General features: G+C 39.6%; 1 protein-coding gene across 2 annotated transcripts in view; it reads right to left on the bottom strand.

Annotated features, from left to right (window-relative positions):
- Positions 1 to 13930, bottom strand: part of SMS (spermine synthase) — a 47509-nt gene that overhangs the window by 15141 nt on the left and 18438 nt on the right. For both annotated transcript variants that reach the window (XM_083734478.1, XM_083734479.1), the window contains exons 2-4: positions 9366 to 9486; positions 3318 to 3405; positions 2599 to 2663 (exon numbers count right to left, since the gene is read on the bottom strand). In XM_083734478.1, the coding sequence (XP_083590604.1) occupies positions 2599 to 2663; positions 3318 to 3405; positions 9366 to 9486 (274 nt within the window). The remainder of the gene's footprint in view (positions 1 to 2598; positions 2664 to 3317; positions 3406 to 9365; positions 9487 to 13930) is intronic.

Below are 13930 nucleotides of genomic sequence, written 5' to 3'. Positions count from 1 at the left end.
AAAAGGTTTTTGAAAATGTGGTTATTTTTAGCATTCACTGGTACAACATTCCAGGCAGACTCTCATGTTGACTTATCTATGAGTATTTTAAAAATGTCCATTCTGATACCACGACAGCAACAACTGAATTCCTAGACTGGAATGTTTACATGGAAGCTGCTGTTATATAACTTGGACATAGCTGTCAAACAGGTTGCCAAACGACGATGGATAACTGTGCTAGCTATTAATGCTTTTATATACTTTGTTAAATTAGCTTTCTAAAGGTAGAAATGACAGAGCATGTTAAAAGTTGTTTTGTTTGTGAACCACCCTTGATATTTCTTCTTGAAATGCAAAGGGTACACAAATTAATTTAATTGATTGATTAATTAATTAATTAACTAACTAACTAACTAACCTATGCCTTCACAACAGCAGAAAACATAAGGACAGGAAAATCTGTCATGCCTTTCAGGAATACCCAAGCCATGCCATCTAATGAAACAATTTAAGAGACACTAGAGGGCAGTACCAGATAGTATGCAAACTTCATGAGACCAAAGATTTTTTTAACTATAAAAACCAATTTGCTTTATAGACTATTAAAACCAGATAAATATTTTAATATATAGAGAGCAAACCCACCAAAATATCTCAAGCTTTATTCTTAATGCCCCCTGTCCACTCCTATGCCCCACATTATGTATTCATTTACTGGTGCAGTTATTTTACCCAACTAGCCATTGTCTGGTCAACTGGGATGCAAGAGACTGACAAAATGAGCTGACAAAAGGCAGATCACATGTAGTGTGTAAATCTTGTTCCAGGGGTACACTGCAACTGCCCACAGAGCAGGAATACTACTCTTGCTTTTCCCAGCATTACCCTGCTCTCCCCACAGCCAACTAAGTGGCCTTCACTTACATGGTACTCAGGCAAGGAACATCAACAGCAACTGGCTCAATGACAGCTTGGAATACTTTTACCTCAAAGTCTGGAGAGGAAGCAAAACAGTTGCCACCTCACAGAGAGCACACAAGGCTATGTTGATGCTTCCTACTTTTTCACATGGAAGCATAACCTGAACAAGAAAAAGCTACAAAATGGTGGCATCCCACAAAAGCCAGAGAAGCAGGAGACTAAAATCACTGGTGTTCCAAGTAATAGTTTCGCTCTGCTCTAGTACAAACGTGATCTGTACTGAATGTGAAAGTGCTGGTGACGTTGACAACCAGATGTTCAGATTACTATCAGAGGCAAAAGGCTGCCCCTCTCACCCCTGTAACCTACTACACAGTATTAGTTCTGTTTTTCTAACGTAGTCAGCCTCCATGCCTTATCAATGCTTATTACTCTGTTCCTGTATGTAACAAAGTTATTTCCTTGTCTAATCCAGCATTAGGTAACTTGTGCCTTCCACATGTTGCTGGATTCCAACTCTTATTAGGCCCAGACAGAATGGCGAAAGGTCAGTAATAAAGGAAGTTGCTGTCCAACAACATATGGAGGGTGTGACCATGGTTGCTGATCTCCTCAGAACTTCAGGAAACCTGACAAACCCATTTACTTTAGTTCCCATCAGCTTGTTCTGCAAACAGCCAGATATTATAAATACAGTGGTACCTCAGGTTAATAACTTAATTCGTTCTGGAGGTCAGTTCTTAATCTGAAACTATTCTTAACCTAAGGTACCACTTTAGCTAATGGGGCCTCCCGCTGGCGCCGGAGCACGATTTCTGTTCTCAACCTGGGGCAAAGTTCTTAACCCAAGGTACTATTTCTGGGTTAGCAGAGTCTGTAACCTGAAGCATCTGTAACCCGAGGTACCACTGTACCAGTCTTTGGTCTAGCTACAGATTCTCTCCAATCACTGGAAAAGAATGAAGGAATGCATATGGGTGGGTTGTTTCTATATCCCCCCACTAATCCGTAGGTATGGAAAAGAATGTCAAATAAGGTGCCTTAGGCCCCTTCAAGTTCAGCTCTCTGCTTTAGTTTTTCCCCAAGCCCATATATTTCTGTATGGAATAAAAACCACAATAACATGGCAGCCCCCCCCCCCCAAGACTACAACTTAACACCACCCAATTATGCCCCCCGATTTCAGTTTATTTCATTTCTATCCTACCTTTCTAGTGCCTATGCACTATTCAGGGCATCTAACTATACTTGACAATCACAGTATTATATAAAACAACTTATTCAGTAGGAAGTTGCCTTAGAAGCAGATCATTGATTCATCTAGTTCAGTCCTGTCTACTGACTGGCTGTGCCTCTCCATGGTTTCAAGTACTTAGCAATGCAAGAAGCTGCCAAAATAAAATAAAATGTCTCTACCAACTAGCAAAAGGCAGCCAGAGATGAACCATCCATTTTTCATAGGTTTACTTTGGTGCAGCCACACTATGTCATCATGGAACTCCACTGAATAATCTACAGCAAATGAAAACTTTACTACGTTAAGAAAATGTAAGGGTAAAATGAATGAACTTGAATAAAATGTTTTGTAAGTCTCACCACTATGTGTTAAAATTCCACATTCATTTACCAGACATGTCAGTACATCTACAAAGACTTCACTGGGCAATCTGACCAAACAATCTCAAAATTCCTCACCGTTTTACTCTTTTGATGTTTCTATGACACAGTTCTTTCATTCTTTCTTCTATCTTGTTTAGAAGCTGTGATAAAAAAAAAGTCTGGTTAAAAAACAATAGGATCCAACTAAAAGAACAAGATTCCTAAAAATATGATACACAGCCAACTTTTCTCTCTCACCTCCAAAGCCCATGGTAGCAAAGCCTTAGTATTTTGTCTCTTTTCCCTTCTCATTTTTGTTAAAATTAATTTTGCTTTCAGTGAGTTTAGCACTGCATACAAGCCAGTGAGCTTAGTTTCTAAACAAACCAAATCCAAAACATGAGTTATATATAACCTCCTTTTTTATCATTTCATTAAGTTTGCTGTTAAGTAGTATTCAGGGTTTAGAGGTAAAAACAGAAAGATCTGCAACGCCTTATATACAAACAGAAACAGAGAATTAAAACCATTGTGAAAATAAAAATGGTTTTGTCTTCCACTGAAATGTCATCAAGGTCAGTGCCAGGCGATCTGTTAAGGAATGCAGTTAATGGGTTAATTCTCCCCACAATGTACCTACAGGCATTTCTGCTTTACTGTTATGTCTGAAGCAAACTAGAGGCTTGCCCCGTACTTTCCCACTGAGTTTAATGGCTGCAAGAATTAAAACCTAGCATTTATGAAATTAAAAATAAGCTCTGTAAAAAAAATGTGTCTACAATTCAAGCACTACATATATATGGTACTATACATACCTGCTCTACGTTTCCTCCACTCAAATCGTTGCAACTCTGTACATCGACCAACACCAAGCCATGAGGATAAATTCTTAGATTGGCAAAACTAGACAGTAAAAACAAGAAAAGTGTCAGATGAAAGCAGTCCCCCAGTCCCTACATTCTAAGCACCAACTTCTTCAACAAGAACTACAGGAAGAGAACCTCCAGCACCTCAGCTGCCTACCTGCTGCCAACTCTCCCCTCATTTATATTCTAATCAACTGTCCTGTGAGCTTCTGTTGAAAGAAGACCATCTGAATATTTACATTGCTTCCTTCCAACTGTGAATACTTGGTAAGTCCTTGTGGTTAACAGAAATTCTCCATTATAAACAAGCTTGATTTTTAAAAAATGATCTAAGATGACTAGAAATTTAGTATGTTTTGTTTTCATACAACAAGGAGGATTTCTAAAATATTATCAAACTCTGTTCCATGCAAGTTTGAAGAAATGGCTTTAATGCATTCTTCATTAAAGGGGCAATTGCGCATGTGGCAATGCAATCTTTAGGAGGTAGAACACTTAGCTCCACGAGTAAGAGGTGGTATCTAATGCCACCAAGCATCCGCTGGGAAGCTAAGCATGCTGCCCAATATCCATGGAAAATTGAGAGCCAGTTGGAAAAGTTGTCTTATTCTTGGTCTTTTCAACTCCAGGAACCTGTTTCAGCTGAAGAATAAGGGGGAAAATGCTTAAAAATCATAAATGATGGAACGGGGGTGATGGAATCAGCTGGCTGGATGTGATCAGTGGAAAGATGTGGTCAATGCAGCCTGGGAATTTATTTATTTTTAAAAACCTGCTAAATAGCTGGCATATGGTTAAAGGGTGCTAGCTGAAGGAGAAGGCAATGAGCACAAAGGAGGTAAAGAGGAGACTGGAAAAGGGACAGTTTTATCTCTTGTGTCTCTTCCTATCTTGTCTTTTTCTCCATCCCTCCCCTTCTCTTTCCACCAGAAACAAGGCAAAGAAGGCCAAGGGAGAGGCACAGAGATATAAAATGGACAAAGAAAATTATCTCATTTTCTAGACTAGTCATTTTCTGATTCACACAGAAAGTATTTTTAAATGTCCCCAAGGGCAGAAGGAAGATCTGCACATAGAAATCAATGAAGAAACCCAAGACTTTAATGCAGCTGTAACTTGAGCTGGAAAAGGCTACAGATGAAATAAAAATGTAAGAGGGAGAAGGAAGTTACAATGTGAAAGGGAGGGAGAAAATGGGAGGCAACAGGAAAAAGGGAACACCATAAGGCAGGGCAAGAGTGCTGAAGAAGAGTTGAGAAGAGTGCTGGAGAAGGGGACAACGAAAGAAGTTTCTAACTTCCCTGACAAAATCAGAACTGGAGCTCACCAAGATGCCTTTTCACTTTTGTGAGGGCCCCTGGGTGCCAGCCCTCAACTACAGAGGCCGAGCTAACAGCTTCAAATGGAGCCCACTCAGCCAGGAGTTCTGGTAACACATTGCCACAGTGTGTATGTGTGTTAACCGTTTTTAATTCTGGATTTTCAATTGTTGTAATATGCCCTGGGAACTGCTGGTGTAGGATAATAAATTTAAGCATCATGCTTGTTTTAGTATTTCTAGTATTCATTGTTTAACTTGTCAAACTTAAGTTTAATCACACTGCTTAGGAGCGCTTCTGATCCTAGCCTTGATTCTTGAGCCCAAGGTATCGCTGTGGCTAGCAGTGCCTTTGCCCAGCTGAAGCTAGCACATCATCTATACCCATATTTGCCTTAGTTACACCATGCTGTAATGGACAGTATGAAAGCCTCATATGAAGACTGTCCAAAACAATTGCTTTGGAATGCAAAGGCATGTGACTCCTTTACAGAAACAACTGCACTGGCTTCCATTTTGTTTCCACGTCCAATTTAAAGAGGACCACCAACTCCGGTATTAGCCCACCCGTCTCCTAATATCTTCTTCATCAGACGCGCTCCTGTGTATCTGATGTCTCCATGAGCCTGTTTAGCCCTGGGACCAGGGAGAGAGCCTTTTCAGTAGCTGCACCCAGGCTGTGGAACAGACTTGTGGTAGAAGCTCATCTTGCATTAATGGCCTTCTGTCAAATGTCTAAAGCCTTGCAGTTTAAGAAGGATTTTGGGATACAAAAGTTTTTAAAGGCCTTTACCAATTTGTATTTTACCTTGCCACAGTTAACTGTTTCATCATTGCTTAAGAAGATCTACTTGTTTTAATGGCTGCCTTTTATCCTTTTGTGTTCTGCTGCTTTTAGCAATTTTCACTTAGTATTTACCTTATTGCAGCTAGCTGTCTTGAGCTTCTTAAAGGAAAAGCAGGACATAAAAAATTTAAATAAACAAATAAAAATAACTTGTATTTGATTACACAAATTTCTGTTAACAGATTTCACCACTTACAAAAATTAAAATGACAACTAGCATACACACTGGCCAGTTCAGTAATATGGTTCCTTTACTGCACAAACTCAATAAACAATTTCACTTGCCCAATTGTTTTAAAAATGTACTATTAACATTCCAACAATTACTAGAAGTCAAGCATTTCAAAGATTCATGTATTCCAGAAATACTTGTTCTTTTCCCATTCATTGGCATTTTCAAATAAACTGGAATAAAAAAAAGGTTTTTTTAAAAAAAAATCATACCACCACACGCAGCGCTTTGAATGGCAAATGTAATTAACATTCTGCTTGGGAAAGAAAGTGAATGGCTGTTTTGCCTATATTTATGTTGACAACATGATTAATGAATGCTTTACAATAGAGCCTTCTACAATTCTGCCTTTTGTTAGAATGACCCATGAATTAAATGGACCTGGGAGAGATGACAAATATTACTTTTGCTGGCTTAACTTCATGCAAAGTGGCTTTAATCTAGATACAGAGGAATTGTTTTAGCAGAGACAACAAGGAAGCATGACTTAATCCCCAAGCAACTTCAATTCATTTAGCAGCTGCAGCTTTCCCAATGGGGATTAATACATGGTCTTTGTTAAAGGAAAAAATTGTCGTCAGCAGCATTCACAGGAGTTTGAAATTGCAGAGAATGTATGTTCAAAACCTTTGTGGGTATACCATTATTCAGCAGCACTGCTTGACTCTACAGTGTACGTTAATGTACATTAATGTGTGGTTTCCAATTCTGACTGACATCTACATTCTGTCTAGTCACAGTTCACAGTGTAATGTATTATTACTATTACCAGTAATTTTCTCAATCCAATTTACCACTTCTGCACTTATTTCCACTCACAAAACCACTTTCCATTATTCCCCTTTCATGTGCACATCATCCACACTCCTCAAAAAGAGACAACCAGCTGACCTTGAACTCAACAGCAACTGCTACAATGGCAAGAGGACCACTGATAAGTGTGACAGCATGAAAATTAGGAGAGACCTTGATCCATCCATTCCTTGCCCTGAAATCATTCATTGAAACCATTTCATGAGCAGAGAAAGGAGTAGAGTGAAGCCTGGTTTTCCTACAAACAAACCACAACTTTCCAGGCCCACAAAAGATAGGAATCTCTCTCTTTCCCCCTTGTAGGCACCAAGCATCCTTCTTTGGGGATGGAATTCCATAATGTCAGTGTCACATTGGAAAAGGTATTTTCCCTACGTCGCCTCCCACCTTCTCTCTCATAGCTGGGTGTATTCAGAAAGGGGCTTCAGTAGAGGTTTCTAACATCCAGGCATGTTAAGCAGGTGGTACTTAAGGTCCCTGGGTTCTAAGCCATGGACAGCTTGCAAAGTAAAAAAATCAGTACCCTGCATTGGTTTCAGAGCAGCTCTTCCAAAATTGATAGACTGCTCCAGCTGAATTTTGAACTTGGTGCAATTTCCAAGCAGTGTTCAAGGTGCACATACCACTTGTTATAGTAGTCTAAATGGAACTTTCCATATCATGGAACACTGTATTTAAATTACTCCCAGTCCAGGAGAAATCACAGCTGACCTGACTGCTCCACTCCCACTGGTTGTTTAAAAGGGAGGGAAATCCACACTAAATGTTAATGGAACACCTAACAGCCTGGCTCCTCCAGTAAATGCCAAGCTGACCTTTAATATCTTCTGAGGATACCATGCTGTTCCACAACCAGCAGATTGTCACTCAGTGAAAATGTAGAATAGTGGGTGCTCAATGGCAGCACCCAAACTCCACTGGGTAATTCATGATGCAGGGACAATAGTGAGCTTTAAAACACCTCTTAAAAATTCATACATTTGTCCAAACTTTCCTAGACTCTGACTCTTAATTTTTAATTTTGTTTGGTACACTGTTCAGTTTTCTTTGGGATATTTATTTGTGTTGAGTTTTCAGCTTGTTTTTTGGATTTTTTATTGAAACTTGTTGCCTGTGTTTTTATTGTTTTTATGCAAACCACTTAAGAGATTTTATTATATCAAGTGGTATATTTTAGATAAATAAGTAGATGAACGAATGAATGTTATACTGTATTTATAGCCTAGTTTGGTACTTAAACCATGCCAGCTGTTGTATAGTCACAGAAATCTTTGCAATGTGGGGTAGGAAGGAGGTTTTTTTTTTACATTTTACATTGCTGTTAGTAGTTAAATCCAATAGTTCACAGCACTTAAGTTTCACCTGGTTTCCACAAATGCACCAGTTGTTTCCAGCATTACTTTATTATTACAACAGAGATGCAGGTTCTCATTTTATCTTGCATGAAAGCCCACTCTCCAATGGAGTGCTGCAATCAGGCCTATTAAGTTTTTTTTAATGCCAGCACATCAGAAGGCAGTTAAGAAAAGCATATGTGACGTTACACATAGTATTATTTTTTAGAAGTTTGGATGTTGTTACCCAAGCACCTGTAGAAGCAGTAGGAAAGAAGTAGCTCACAAACCTTAACTGTTACTGAGTGTAGTAACAGCAATTGGACGAGGGCTTGTGCAACATCTGCTGCAAGTTCAAGGTACCTTTCAGATTCAGCTATTGCCCTATGCTAAATATGGGGCTCCTGCTAAGAGAATGGCTGTTTCATGAACCAAATCTTACAACTCTATCTATCACCAAATACTTATATACCACCCAAATAAGAAAGGCTCTCTGAGCAGTTTACAAGCAAAAAAAATTAAACTGCAAGCTACTAAAAATAAGGCATCAAATAAAGGTAAAGGTAAAGGTACCCCTGACCATTAGGTCCAGTCGCGGATGACTCTGGGGTTGTGGCGCTCATCTCGCTCTATAGGCCAAGGGAGCCGGCGCTTTGTCTGCAGACAGCCTCCGGGTCATGTGGCCAGCATGACTAAGCCGCTTCTGGCGAAACCAGAGCAGCGCACGCAAACGCCGGTTTAGACTACAGCACCACCCGCGTCCCAAGACATCAAACAGAGTCTAAAACAAAACCAGCAGCAAAATAGAGAGGATAACCAGCAGATGATAACACAACCGAGAAGTCTCAGAAAGGTATGTAAATATTACAGAATGCCTGACAATGAATTTTTACACATGTGAGATTTCCATTTTGAATACTAAACAGTATACAACCACTCCAGTTTTAAATACAGGCCCTTCCACAGTAGCTGTTATTTAGGGCAGCTTTATTTTCTTAGAATTATAATGCTAAAATGGTACAAACCAACTCAGCCATTCACAGAACACCACGCTTCAGGGTGATGTCTCATATTGTTGCCAGGTCAGATAACTGCAGCATTCGAGGGCAGAAAAATACCCATTGTTTTCAGTCAGCCATACATGTGCAATGTTGTCTAAGAATGCGGTACTAGGCTTGTTTTGTAACAAACAATAAAGCCTTGTGGTTTTGTAGGGTTATGTATTCATTTTGTAACTGGGAAATACATTTCCGTTACATTTTAGTTACTGTGGGCATTTGAAATTAACTCGTTGAAACCCTTGCAAAAGAAAAAGTGTTAAAGCTCTTAATTAAATGCCCCTTTTATTTCACTTCTTTGAAGGTGGATGACACATCTTGACAATACCATTTACCTGGTTGTTAAACAGTAATGCTAACACCCTCCACAAATTATGGGTCTATATTGCACTCACCTGCCATTTTTACTGACGTAGGTTGCTAAGTACCCATGATCTTCCCAGTTATGAATAGTTTCTGTCATTCCCTGCTCTTGGAAGATGGGCTGTAGACCTTTAAAAACGGCACTACAATCAGCTAGACAATGAAAGAAAAGACACCATGGGTCAATAAAGGCACTTCGATTATTAACATGTATTCTTTTGATACTTGTAGAACTCTCATCGTGAGCATAAAAGTGAGATTCCCAAGATGCTGGTACTGTATCTTCTGCCAGACATTTCCCCATCTGCTTTAGCATTTTTGTCAGCATCTTCTCTCAGAAGGATAAAAACAAAGTATAAAGTGAATGTGTAAAATTATACTTCTTACTTAAGAGTAGCAAATTAACAAACTATGTGGCTGCATCTAGCTGTAAATGAAATAAAAATTCATTCCAAAATTGTGTAAACTCTGATAAAGGAGCTTCCTGCTGGCTCCCGGTCTATATATAGAAAACAAAAGGTCTTTCCTGTGCTTTTATTCATAAATATATTTATAAAATGCTTCTAATGTTGGGGTTGTGGGGAGAAACTTGCTGCCAAGGACAATTGTTTTAGTACATGCAGTTGCACAAATGTGAGAAACAGGCCAGTTCATTCATTTTAAAGAGAAAGAAAAACGAATACAAGGTTTTTAAAAATACAAAGTTTAAATCTTCACTTCCTTTTTATATAATGATTCTTAGGTTCTCCTTTGGTTTTTGCAAGCTGAATATCAATTATAATATACACATGTAAAATGTTTGCAGCCCACTGCATTACACAGGTTTGTACACCGGGGATGAATATGGCAAATATTTATCTAGGAAAACAAAGCACGTTTCCAGAGTTCTATGATAAAAAGCAGCCCTAAGAGAGTGAGGACCGGATCCACATTGGACGTTCGGGTTCCAAAGAACATTCGCAAACCAGAACACTCACTGCCGGGTTTGTGGCATTCGGGAGCCAAAAGGTTCGAGTCACAAGGCGTTCGAGAACCAAGGTACGACTGTAATGATAATACAGAACAATCCAAATTTTCAGCAGGAGCACAGAATGATAGGAAATAAGTCAGCACAATGTAAGAAAGAATAAAAGAACATAGAAGAAACCTTTTTCTTATTATACTTGTACATGAATTGTAACCTGGGGAGCTAATGAATAAAAAGTACAATGTTATAGGTAAATATTAACTCTTGCTCAGATGAATATCAGACCATTACATTTGCAAAGCCAAATGAGTTTTTATGTTTTCAACGACCTGAATCACGAATTGATCTGCATAAAAGGCTGGCTTTTGTTAGGAAGGTTCAGGATGCTCAGCCAGGCAGCCTTGTTTGTCCAAGTGGGATTCAAAGAACAAGAAACTGACAGATGGTCATTTTGACGTTTCAGGTTTTATTTTTCACCTTTTTTTATAGAAGCTGAACTTCTAGCGGAGTTGGGTGTGCCTGGCAAGAATCCTAATCCTTTAGAAATTGCATTTTGCTGCTCGTTAATTTTGAAAGGAGAGATGAGGATACTTCCAGGTCACGCTTCTTTCCCAGCACCAGTCTGTACCCCCCTCAGGGGCTGTTGCCTATTTGGAACATACCATTGATATGTCTTCTTGCATACTTTAATGTACAGGTGTGTGCATTTGTGTAGAAACATCTGGCCTTTGTGTGGCTAGAATATAGCCTATGGTCGAAACAGAAGAGTCACATTAATTGTTTTGCCCGTTTTTGCCTCTGGCATCATCCAACACTGGCAGGCAATTGCCAAGAAAGGAAAGCAACCTTTCAGCTGAAAAAGGACTAAAGACGTAATTTTAAGACAGCTTGGTACAAGTTATGCCATATACAGTGGTACCTCAGGTTAAGTACTTAATTCGTTCCATAGGTCCGTACTTAACCTGAAACTGTTCTTAACCTGAAGCACCACTTTAGCTAATGGGGCCTCCCGCTGCCACCGCGCAGCCAGAGCACAATTTCTGTTCTCATCCTGAAGCAAAGTTCTTAACCTGAAGCACTATTTCTGGGTTAGAGGAGTCTGTAACCTGAAGCGTATGTAACCCAAGGTACCACTGTATAGAAAACCAGCCCAAAATGGTTCCTTCCACCAAGTATTGACTTTCATCAGCCTGTATGTGGATGAGATGACTTCCTAGGGAAGTTTCAGGAATAAAAAGTACTCCCCTGTTTTTCACTTTAACCTCAGAAGTCAAATTTCAAGAGCTCATATCCCATCTAACTTTTTAATAGAGGCAACTCCACATGCCCCCGCGCATATGCGCAGTGCAGGTATCCTGGAAGTGGATCCCAGAAATGGGGAGCACTCTGGAGAGGAGTCCTGACATTTCTTAGTTTAAAATAAATGGTATCAGTCAGCCAGCCTAAATTTCGTAAGGCTTTGCTGATGTACCTCTTTCCTTAGAGCACAAGATAAACTGCTGAGATATGACAGGAAGGGGCTGCCTCCAACAAGAAGGGGCTTGTACTTGGTGAATCAGAAAAACTTTCAGGGGGAGAAATGCTTACTGAACAGCTTAATTGATTAGGGTTGTTGTGAGAATGAACACTGGGGCACCGTAAGTTCTATGACAGAACAGCAGGATAAGAATGGGGAGGAGAAAAGAGCCAGCGTGGTTATATTGTGGCTAGAGTGTCGGACTTAGCATGGGAAGACAAGATTTACCGTAATTTCCCACTGAGCCATAAAAAGCGGGTAAGCTTTGTTTGGCCACCTTCTCTGTCAGCCTAATCTATCTCACAAGGTTTGAAAAGATAAAAGGGTGGGTGGAACACACACATACACACAACATGTATGCTTCCCCAAGCTCAGTGGAGTAAGGGCAGGAGAAAAATAGGAGAAAAAAATAACTTTCTGGTTTACGGTTACAATGGTATTTTGTTCTGAGAAATGAGTATCTCCTTCCTGCATTCAACAAGTTATCCGTTTCGCCTTGTTCTACCGTTTTCATCAACAGTGCAGAGCTGATAAGCAAGGAACAGACAGACTGTCTCTCATACATGCAAACAAACAAATAATATCCGCTGGAGGAAGGCCTTAATTGGAATAAATATTAGGAATTTTGTAAGCTTATATATGCCCAAACTGAGGTTTTAAAAGATTTACTTTGGATCTGCTGTTGCTGTTCTAAAACTTTGACACCTACCACAGTGCCACCCGTGTCTCTACCAGTACCGGTAATTCAAAACAAAACCTATTAACCCGGGAAAGCATTCTACAAGTGTTACCCTCTGGGCAAAATCTAGAGGTACACAGGTAATTGCTAGGCAGTATATTTGCCCCTGTGGTATTCTGCTAGAGGACATAGCAGAATGGGAGGGATAGGCAGGGAAGATGGGTGTGTGTTGCGTAACTAAGGATCATTCCCAAACTTGGGCAACAAGATCAGCATCCTAGCAGGCTCAGCCAACATAAACTGGCTTCTTCTGCCTGTATCAAGAGGAATGTTTCAGTGGCAATTAACATAAAACCACTATCTCAGAAAATATCGCCACAAACGTAATCGCTCCCTTTATGCCAAAAGACAAGAAAGCATAGTAACCCTGTCATATTTTGTTTCTTTAATTGTAGAAATATTACCCCTATGGCGCAAGAGCAGGGATAAATCATTCTTCAAAGTATTTTGACTCTCACGGTGCAAACAAATTTCCTCAACATGTTAAGTGGTATGTTTTCTGGTTCTTGTACTGCACAAGCTCATTTTTGCCTTTAATTAAATCAGTAACATTTTTGAAAGCTTGCCATTTGCTACAAACCATTCAATTTCTCGCTGCTGGGCTTAACAACTTCAGAAGCCATCAATGAACCAATCAGAAATGCTTCAAATACGTTTTAAGGGATAACGCCATTGAGCTCCATTGTGAGCTAAATTCTAAACTGACATCAAGTAAGCCCACAACTTATGCACATTTAACTTGTGTGCATTCAGCTTTATGTGTGTGTCCCCTCCCGAATTGGCCTGTTATATTTCAGCACTACTGAATATTTAATGTAGAGATTTAAGTTTTTCATCTCATGTAACTAAATGCAGTGAGGCATTTCACCCAAAGTCTGAGCAACATCAAAATAAAACTATCTAATCAAGAGTAAACATATTTCTGAGGTAAACTTTTATCAGTGCCCTTTTGTATGAATACAATCCCAAATGAACCAATTATGTACCCTCCCCAGTGGTTTGTTTGAGAGCAGTTCCACAGAGACAATACTTCTTTATCCCAGAACCTGACATCTATAGCACCTGGGAAGGAGTTGTTCAGTCTGCAATCTCCATCTTGCAACCAAATTAACAAAATGACTTCATGGCTACATCCTCCCTACCCCCACCCCCTGCTTTGTGTAACATCTTATCTGATTTAGAGTTCTTAAATATTAGACAACTTGCCACATTTTTGTAGCTCCTAATAAAGGTAGTGCCCTACTCTTGATATGGGATTATTTTTTCTTATTGACAAACATGGCTACCTTCGCTTTTCAAAATATTTTTCTGGGGCACTAACAAATTCCTTCAGGATTTCATATTGGTCGTAGGCTGCATACTGAAAGTGCAAGTC

This window comes from Podarcis gaigeae (assembly GCF_964106915.1).
Source record: "Podarcis gaigeae genome assembly, chromosome: 4".
NCBI lineage: Eukaryota > Metazoa > Chordata > Lepidosauria > Squamata > Lacertidae > Podarcis > Podarcis gaigeae.
Note: the sequence above shows the minus strand (reverse complement) of the source record. Positions and strands in the feature narration are given on the sequence as shown.